Source organism: Echinococcus granulosus (assembly GCF_000524195.1).
Source record: "Echinococcus granulosus chromosome Unknown EG_S00033, whole genome shotgun sequence".
Classification (NCBI taxonomy): Eukaryota; Metazoa; Platyhelminthes; class Cestoda; order Cyclophyllidea; family Taeniidae; genus Echinococcus; species Echinococcus granulosus.
Window position 1 is genome coordinate 343,099 of NW_020170413.1, and position 10,289 is coordinate 353,387.

The window sequence follows — 10,289 nt, forward strand, 5'->3', positions numbered from 1 at the left end:
AGTTCGTAGGATGTCTTGTAAGAAAAAACCTGCATCCAACTGGATCGACGTGACTCAACTTTCCCTACGTTTTCTTGCATGCTTTTATTTGGTCTTTAACAGTAAATTCCCCTTGAACAATTGCGTCAACAATCCACCACAGAGTGATCACCTCGTTTGCTTAACGCACTTTTCAGCATAAAGCCATTTACCTCTACAAATTAGCCGACCAACTAGATAGCAGTCTAAGATGTGCGGTGTGTCCTCACGACGGATGGAAATTTTTTGGAATTCAATGTCATTTCTTGTTAGTGCATGGCATGCGGATGGAGCCACCTAACTTGGCTTCCACCAAGACTTTTAGTTCCCAGTTGATGGGGTTGTAAAACAACTGATTTAACCCTGAAGGCACATTAAATAAGGTATTCACGATACGTTACCCGTTAGAAACTTTAAAATCCTTGGGGGGCATATAGTTCTTTGGTATTAGGAATGGAGGGGTCCCCTCAACCAGATCCATCAATCATAGAGTAATGCATCTTCATGCTCAGAATCAGACTAATCAAATAGTTTCTGAGAACGTAATTTCTGCCACCGTCGCACCTACTTCGGACGCCAAACAACAAATATGACGAGTGACTACTTTCAATTTCACCCTTTGGGTTGGGTTAGGCTCGGTTAGTAAAGAAAAAAAGTGTCAAATCACATCGATCAGGCTCATTCAACTGACGTTTTATGATATGGACATTCAGAATAAAGGGCGCAATAGGAAATAACGAAAGACTGAGGCGGATATTTATGCCTTATGATGCATAGTGGTCACTTTGGAATGCGCTTAGGAAAGGTAAAGTATTCCAAAAGAAACTATCCAGGTTTAGTTATTAAAACTGTAACCCTCTCTGGCCTTTTGTGCGCCAGTAACAATTCTTCTTCCAAAATCGAATGATTTACCACTCCAAAGAATATGGAAATGGAAAGGCAGCGGCCTCTTATACTCCTTAACCGTAACTATTTTCACTGCCAATTCCGTACCATTGTTCCCTGTATTTTCTTGTGAGAGCATTACCATATTCTACCAGATTCACCTCTCCCAACAACTTCTCAAAAGTGATTGACATACGCACGCCTTGGCCGTAATCATTGTTTGGTGTCATGCTCGGTGGGTGTCCGAGGGCTTCTGAGCACTGGTAGTGCGGCTAATTACGGACTGATACGGTAGCATCTTTGAAGTTTTGACATTGTCGGTATTTTTAACAACTTCAGCTCCATCAGATAGCCAATCTTAAGAATGAATTCCTCAAAATGGTGTTATGCGGAACAGCACGTTTCTTCCATACACTTTGATCATGAGTTTATACGTTTAAACAGAGCACTTCATTTTTTTAAAGGAAAATGTTATTCCTTACATCAAGCACTTAATTATAGCCCCTTAGTAAAAAGCAAATAATTGTTCATGTAAAAAGACCGGTTTTAAATCCAATTGCGCGTGTATTTCTTAGCACATAGCATCATCATCATTATTATCATTTGTCAGAATTTTAGGAAAGCTAGGAATTTTAGCGAACGACTTGTTACCAATAGTTTGGAGGGAACCACGTCATGTCACGCCTAGTTAATTTATTGCAAAGAGAGTGTTTACTGCTGCCAGATTAATGACAGAAAAGTATTTTAAAACTCCATCTGCGCAAAACCTCAACCAGTGAGGATTTTATAGCGCCATTTAAGAACACCTTCCTCACCACCAGGAGCCTACCTACATCAATGCTGTACCAGGCGCAAATCATTTCAAGCATTATGCAGAGGCATTTCGCATCCAGGTCCCTGCAGCTATGCTCCCTACGTGTGAAAAAATATTTTTTGTGACTTTCAATCCCAAACCACCCATACTGGATGTACGAGTGACATCGTTGTTTCGTATGCACATTTATCAAGCCCCGTACGGTCACAATCTTAAAAGATCGTGGAAAATTGCTTTGAGTATTAGTAGTTCATTTGAAAAATTTATAATTACATCAGTAAAAAGATGTTCTTTTCTTGTTTCCATGTGTTATATCGTCAAAAAATGATCTGAGAACCTTTTTCTGTTTAATTACTATCAGGGTTAACGTACTTTCCAAAATGCAGCAGCAACACCGATTTAGCTGATTCAATACTCCTTAAAGTAGTTACAAAAGAGAAAATTTAGCCCGAGTGAGCAAAAAATATGAAGGCTGACATCAGAGCCATTAAAACCAAATTAAATCATTGCTAGAGACTGTAATATCATAGGTTCCGAACAATATCTAACACAAGGGAGAAAGAAGGATTCGATTTAAAGAAAATGAAGTCACTTGTAAAGCAACTTGTTTACAATGTAAAAAGTTGTGTATTCTGGATACGTTCTGTCGACTCAATAGCTCCTCTGGGTCAAAAAATGACCTAGTAGGTGATTGGTTTGCATTAAAATGACAAAAACGTAGGTAGTGAAAACAAAAGTAGGACTCAAATTCAAAACAATTTCTTAGTGCTTTAGCACTCAAGTACACAATTGTGTTTGTTGCCCAGCCCTAGGCGCTACTTCCTAAGTGGGATGCTTCGATGTGGCTCCTCAATACAGGACGTGAAAGACGGACCCCTCCGAAGTTGGCGAGAAAAAATTACCATTGAAATGAGGTGTCTTGAAAGGACAAATGCTATATGACCTTCTTTTTCACCTTTCTGCGGTAGTATTGTCATGGTTAATGAAAAACAGCAATCATAGCGACCACTGCAGACCATGTCTTTCAGCGCCTCTGCACGCATTTTTGTCGTATGCCTAAAAAATTTGCGGTAGCAGTTCAGGTTCCACAGTAATCTACTCCTACATTCTTCAACTAGACACGGTTAGTAAAGATCTGGTAATCAAGCAGTACTTTAGACAGACAGGAAAGTATTTCGTACACCCACCTTCGAGCCATCCTCCTTCGTGATGACATGCGAGCTGGTGCAGACGGCAAAGGGTTGTCGCAACCGTAGACGTTTCACCTCGGCAATACGACTATTGGATGTGGCAGCAGCAACGGAAGAGGTCTCAGGAATAGCGGAAAGTGGGAAATCGTATGTGTGTATGTCTTCGCGAAGCAGCTGGCTCTGCACAGCGGTCTTGAAGAGACGACACTCCTCCACCGTCATTGTGTCCGCCTTCGCGATGATTGGGATGATGTTCACCTATGTTGAAAAGGAAAGGAGACCGCAAAATGAAAGTCACACCAATGGTGATAGTGAACTTTTTAGACAAAAAACAACAATTGTTCAAGGTCTGCTTTTTGGACGATAAACATCAAAGAAACGCTTTCACTTGAGTGCTTGTCAAAACCCTGACAAGGTGATCAATGAAACATTATCGTAATTAAACAACTACCAAACTGGAGCTGCAATAAAGTCATCAGTTTTGTTTTTTTTTACTTTATTTGCATCAAAAAGTGGGGTCAAGTAATGCCTGGAGGTCAATGTGAGAGCAAACGGTAGGCCTGTAATCAACCAATCCGTTTTCAATGAGAGCATTGTTTTCCACCTGCCCTTTCGTTTATTTTGAAAGTTTAAAGTGCAATTTCAAGCAAACAGGCAAACCTTATCATTCAAGGGAAATAAGCTACGACTTTTGCAACGTTTTTTTCCAGCAGCATCTCGTGCCAAAAACGTTGCCAAATTTCAGCAAATTACATGCTATCATGGATCACTATTTAAACATAAATTTGGGGTTTCTATTAGCTTAAAATTGAATGAAAAAATTCATATTTGTATTACATTTTAAACCAGCTTTATTTAATATTTGTCTTAAAGCGCTGTTGGTGATACAAACATTTTTGCTGCAGATTCACTGAAAACGATGGTACAAACAATCTGGAATTAGAAACCGCCATACCTTGAATATGACCAGAGTGAAGACCAAACTTCCGCATTGAGATACCGAAAAGTATAGGAAACTAATCGCAAATTTGTGTCCTTTTATCTTTATTGAAACAAGTCTATTTGTAAGGTTCAGACAAATGAGTCCAGGATCATGAAAATTAACAGCTTGGAGGGTTTTAGGGGTCCTACGAGGAAATAATGTTGTGGAACTAGTAAGGAAACGACGATAGTAAAAATATTAAAGTTGTTAGAGATTAAGCTCAATAAGGTAGTGAGCCCAATCATGAAAAACAATAGGTAATGGGATAACAGTACTTAGTTGAAGTAACTCAATGTTCTAACTTTTATGCTTTGCTACTTAGAAATATGGGCATAATGTTCATTTGCAAACAATTTAAGTCAGTCTTAGAAAATTAGACTTTAGCGGCGAAAAAAATAATGTAAATAATTCATCCACAATAGCGTTAAGGACACTCTAGATGATAGGGTGATGCATCTAGCGATTCGTGTGAAATGGGGTTCTACTTCTCGTCACTTCACAGTGGAGACCATCGCATCCACCAATTAGCACATAAAACAAGGTGGAAATTTAGAAAAAAACCTTCATCATATAGCAGAATGTGCGATGCCCCCTCATCTGGACAACTTACTATCCACGATTCGACTTCTGTGACTTATTCTTCCGCTAAAAGACATAGCCTTCCGACCATGCTCACACCCTTCCAGTCCTTTTATGCGCTGATAACAATGATATACGGTATTGCCTTTTCTGAGAACATTTTTTTGGCTACGGTAAGCAAAATCGACTCAAAAAGGTGTAACTGAATTTCCTGGTCGGTCACTAAAACAATACTACAGAAGAAGGGTATTTCCTTCGGATGCCCTAAATCTATCGAGGGTTACAACAGAAGGGTTATCAAAGTTGCATCCACCTCTGTTACTCACTCTAATTTCCTGTTCTACAAGAAGGTATTTGAGAGATGAACAAACTGAAAATGTCCATCTTGTAGCATCCTGCGAGACTTATACGAAGATACGTGAATGGTGCAAACAGGTAACACCTCCTCCACGTCTCTACTACCCGATTGGAATTCAGACAGATGGCCAAGCAGCAATGAAAGTAGAGCAATGTGGCAAAGAAAATGGCTGCAGAATATTGGCTCCTTAAAATCATTTCATTTTTAAAATGATTGCTTTTAAGGAAGTATTCCTGCACATAGCTACTGAGTACATGAAATGTGCCAGTAAACCGTCCTTTTCCAGCCCAGTTTAGGAGAGAGACTACGCCTCGTACACAGAGATCAAATATCATTGTAGGGCTTCAAAAATCCTTCGTCTCCGCTTAAATTTAACCTCTCAGGTTTATAATTTCGTAGGTAGTCTTCAAAGCACCGACTACAATGTGGTGACTGACACAGAGGCGTGACTCACTAAAACACCGGGAACGAAATTCAAAGGAAAAAGAGGACCATCTTTTACTTGTGCATTTAATCCGGTTGGCTTTGTGGGTCGTACTTTCGCTCGCCCTCCCACCATACCTCTTCTGTACATTAATGAGAAATGCTATAACTCTGTTGCCACTTTGGCGCTTAAGATAGCATACTTTAAATACAAACTTTGTCACCCAATACAAGTATCACTCGATACTGCTTTTATGCTTTGAAAGGATCTGATCATTTCAGAATTATTACTGTTTAGGAGTCACGTAATTGACAAGATTACTTTCATAAATCACGACAAATGCCCTCTAACGTCAGTATGAATTTCCCTTCATTCGCTACCTACTTCAGGCATTTCAGATCCACATCTGTTTACTGAGTCACACTATAAGAAACGTTCAAGAGCATCCCATATCTCTAATGGAGATCCATTTCCAACTGAACAACCACGGCCATTAGGAGCTAGACAGTCAAAGCGAATACCACACAAATAAGCGGCTACAAATGTAGTTCTTTCGATTCTGTTCGATTAAATCGGCTCACAGAAAATAAGGGGAAAGTCATACCCTTCTTCGGCTCAACAAAAACTTCAATTAAGGGCTGATGGAGGAAACAAAGTAGTGAAACGCCCTTGTGTTATACTCATTCCATCTACAGTTCCACATTCAGATCATCCTCCTCATCTTGAATCGTATCAATACCGGCGCCTTCGAAATAAGGAATTGTGCAATAGAGGTGTTGAGTGTTACAAAAAAATCCAGCAAAATTTACTCACTAACTACAAGGAAAAATGAGTGCCAGGCAGTTTTTAAAAGTGTTGCAGTCTTCTTCAAAGAGTAGCACTAAATATTGTTTTTTCTTGGCAGGTAAAGAGCAAAGTACGCAGTCACCAAAAAAGCTGGATCGAAGGAATTGCGACCGAAAACCAAAATCTCTGAACTCTAGCTTTTAATTCTAAGCAAACATCTTATTTTGCTTTGAAATTATTATTTTCTTCTGCTTTGTTTGCAGTTATTTGGTAGAGTCCATAAGGCACAAGATGCAACGCAACTTCATCCCACTTTACACAGCAAAGAGGCTTTGCTGTTTTTGTTGGCCAAAATATTGTAACTAGCCACCATTGTGTACTCACTTACTTCCAAAAATTAAGCAACGTGATTTCAAAATTAGTAAATTACATTAAACTGACTAAAATGTTTTCCAAGCAACGAATCAGGCCATTTTTCAGGACTTTGGTAGCCAGCAATTTATAGCTGGTGGTCTTGATGCTAACTTTCAATATTAATAAACAAGTCAGTATACGAAGTACCTTGCTACAAAAGATTCAAAACCAGTTTTCTTTGTGGGATTCGTTCAGTTGGAATAAAAAACTTCAAATTATTCACCGATTTTTAAAGTAGAAATACCAAATGAATGGCTAATTTACCACCAGTAAATTCACACAGCCGATCCCAAACCCACCAATTTCAACGAATGCAAATAAAGAATTAAAATTGCAAAGAAGGTCCCCTCACCACATCGACTTGTTTGTTGAATCCAGATATTGCTATAGTGAATGAGCACTTGAAAATGTCGTAAATTTCTTGAAGTCATTGGTAAAGTGGACAACTTCCAACTTTCCATTGTATTTATTCTACTATATGGTGAGGTGGAAGGGTGAACACGCCTTGAAAAAACACTTCGATTGGTAGACAAGGTGAATTTCTTTTGTTTACTAATGTGATCACAAAGCAGGTCTAAGAACCATTCAATTTGCTCACAATCCAATTTGGAGTAAATCCTACTTCAACGAAAAAATTTATCTGTGATCACCGATGGCAACGCAAGCGATTCGAAATGAAAGTTTTTCGATGAATCTAATTAAGTTTTCGTCTGCCAATTTGTTATCCACTTGAGAATGTAAAAACGCTTATTCCCCTAGAGAAAAGCAAACATGAATAATTTATTTCGTCCATAGGTAAAGCAACAAATTTTCTCGACAATACTGTTTGATTCAAAGACAACTAAGGCGACAGTCAATACGGTATAGGCATGTGTTCATCATAGCATGTTTTCATGTGTGTCTCAAAAAAATACCCAGTGAGAGTGACTAATATTGTTGATTAATAAGACACATTTTATACTTCTTCAGTTCCCTTTCTCCATCTCTAAACAAGTATATCTTACAAGCTGAAGGAGTCAAACACCACCTTCAGCTAACCAAAAGTGTGCATCCATGAATAAGCTTGTATCACGTCATGTTCGGATCATTTAATGCAAATTCTCCATTCCATAATGATCATTCTACAGTCAATAGATAGCACGGCGCAATGAAACGTAACACAGAACAGTGTACTTCAGGAGATGTGACCTTTATACAAATATCCTCTGTCACATTGGTGTCTCAACGGGTAATACCAAGAGGGGAGCGCGAAAGGCTACTTCAATTTTCTGATAATATTAATTAGTTCTATATACAAAATTGAATGTATTTAATCACCACAGTAGTGTTATAACCCTCCATTTAAAGTAGGAAAATGGGAGGAGATCAGTACCTTCTGAAAATCTATTGACTAGAATAGCGGCGCATACGCGATGATGAAATACTAGTGATTGTCATCCAAAAAGTTGATAAAATGACAAGTCCTTCTAATGACTTTCGCGTTTTTTGTTAAAATGATGAATGTGCGGCAGAAGTGGCACTAAATCATTGCAGAATGTAGAAGAATTGGCACGCTGGACTAAATATGACCATAAAATGATACACCAAAGGCATCCGCCTGCCAAAGGGCGGGAATTTATTCGAATCATCATATACACCAGGAATTGGAAATAAGGTTCTATTGCCTTGCACAGAGTAATGATACAACAGCAGCTACAGCCATTACCTTGATGAATAGAGTAAAACCTTATCATTAAGGATAGTATGAAATTCAGACGGACACCAAAACGTATGCTCAGAAAAGCAGTCTTGACATTTGGCTTTCTATCGAGGGTAAGGTGATAATATTTTGCAGCAGCCAGGCGCAGATAATTAAAAGGGCTTCAACATTATCAGATGTAAATAAAAGAGCTTTTGAAAGTTTGACAAAACGACGGATGAGTCCCGCCTAAAAAAGTTTAAAGTGTACTACTTGATAATTAAAAAAAAAAGGTAAAGAAAGTAATAAAAACGGATGTGGGTTGCATTTACCGAAAGGACAAAGAGAATCGTGTACAAACTGAGACCGCCGGATCCATCAGGAGGCCAGAAGGTACGCGTGGTTTTCATTAGGCCCCAATGCAGTGTTTTTTAAAATGCTACCATACTGCATGGATTCACATGCCCTTATTGGACTTGCTAATTTCCTCCCGCTTCAAATCCCCGGTTTTAATCACGCCGATTAAATCTAACTGATGTTATTCAAACCTGTCTGCCGTTCGATTCAAGTTTACCTCGCCTCTAGAGCCCGAGACAGAATCCAGTTCCCCCCAACTCCCGGCATATGGCATTTGCAGAAAGTGCGGTTTCAGAACAACGTATCATTTGGTCATTGTTTGACCAATTTGATTACCGCAATGAAAGTTCATTACTTCAAGATTGATGGACCACTCTATAGAAGACACCCCATTCATAATTATAATGAAGAATTCTGTGTCACTGTTGACTAAGCTAGTTCGAGATTAACTTGGCAAGGAAGTAGCACTTTCACTCCTGTCCAAAGTGTTGCAAATAATGCAACGTAGGTGATTAAGGTGGTACCTACTAGTCAAATGTCGCCCACCCGAATGCCATGCATTAGCAACAAATGAAGACTAGTTCGAAAGGCTATCAATCCCTTCCTCACTTCCTTCACGTGCATCCCATAAAAGCATCGTGTGGGTAGCGTTGTTGGCTCACTGACTGACTGCCAGAAGAGGTGAGTCCTGGCTTCCATCGTGTATTGCTGAGCGAATCAACACATCACTATTTTTTAAGAGCAATCCAAATTAATTTTTTTTCCCTTTAAAAGCTTTGGTCGTTCAGATGATTTGTTAATAATTATAACACGCTCAATGGTGCTTTTATGCCCACCTTTGCATATGAAATAGAGGGTGGTTTTATCTTCACCTTATAAAATCAGTTGATGTCCCGACACAGCCCAACGATGATATATTGCGCTCACGAAAGGTCATGTCCCCTGAAATGGTCTCGGCTTCACTACCTATTGACCGAAGAGTGACCCCTTTGGTCATGCTTGCAGAATGATTAGTCACGGTCAGAGTTCGAAAGTAACTTTGAGAATTTATTTAAAGGCATTTGAAGCCGCAAAAAACGTACCGAAATTATGTTTTTTGCCGGGATTTTAAGAAAGTTTTTCGTATAAACTTGATATTGTTCTTTAACAATCGTTTTTAACAATCTCAAAACCCTTTCTAACGAGCCTCAAACATGCGATTTCTAATTTGATAAAGCGCATTGCCTTTGGAATAAAATAGCCTAAGCCATTTCCAATCTCACTTTTGCTTTCCAGTTATCTATCCAATTTGGTAATAGGATTATCTAATACCAATGGAAAGTGGTAGCATTCAAATGAGCTAATAGGAGCGGCAGTACGGAGGATGATGCAACACCTCCTCCCTTTCATCCTCTAAAGTGCAGTAGGAGGTCTTCTCATGCGAGAATTTCGCATTATGGAGTGAGTTATTACGGTGCATTGTACGACCGGAATAATGACATTTCCAGCCCACGCATCAGTCCCGACTCTTTCCAAAGAAGACGCTTCTCTTGCACGTGTTGGGGTTCCGTCAAGTAGATAGTTACAAATGTCATTGCCTGATCATCGACAAGTCAAAGTTTACTGCTGGAAATTCTACCTGTAATCTTCCCCGTACACAAGCACAGACAAATAGCCTTCTCGAAATGAAGCGCTGTATGGCCTCGAGGTATGTGGTGGTGGTGGTGGTGGTGGTGGTGGTGGTGGTGGTGGTGGTGGTGGTGGTGGTGGTGGTGGTGGTGGTGGTGGTGGTGGTGGTGGTGGTGGTGGTGGTGGTGGTGGTGGT

At 39.5% G+C, this 10,289-nt stretch overlaps 1 protein-coding gene across 1 annotated transcript; it reads right to left on the minus strand. All coding sequences in view use genetic code 11, as the record gives it.

Annotated features, from left to right (window-relative positions):
• Nucleotides 1–2,795: 2,795 nt before the first annotated feature.
• EGR_04926 (Protein peanut) lies at nucleotides 2,796–8,538 on the minus strand (the record flags this gene model as incomplete). Its single annotated transcript, XM_024494175.1, has 3 exons — nucleotides 2,796–2,831; nucleotides 2,905–3,165; nucleotides 8,461–8,538. The coding sequence occupies 3 exons, from the start codon at nucleotides 8,536–8,538 to the stop codon at nucleotides 2,796–2,798; spliced, it is 375 nt and encodes a 124-aa protein (XP_024351412.1).
• Nucleotides 8,539–10,289: the final 1,751 nt, after the last annotated feature.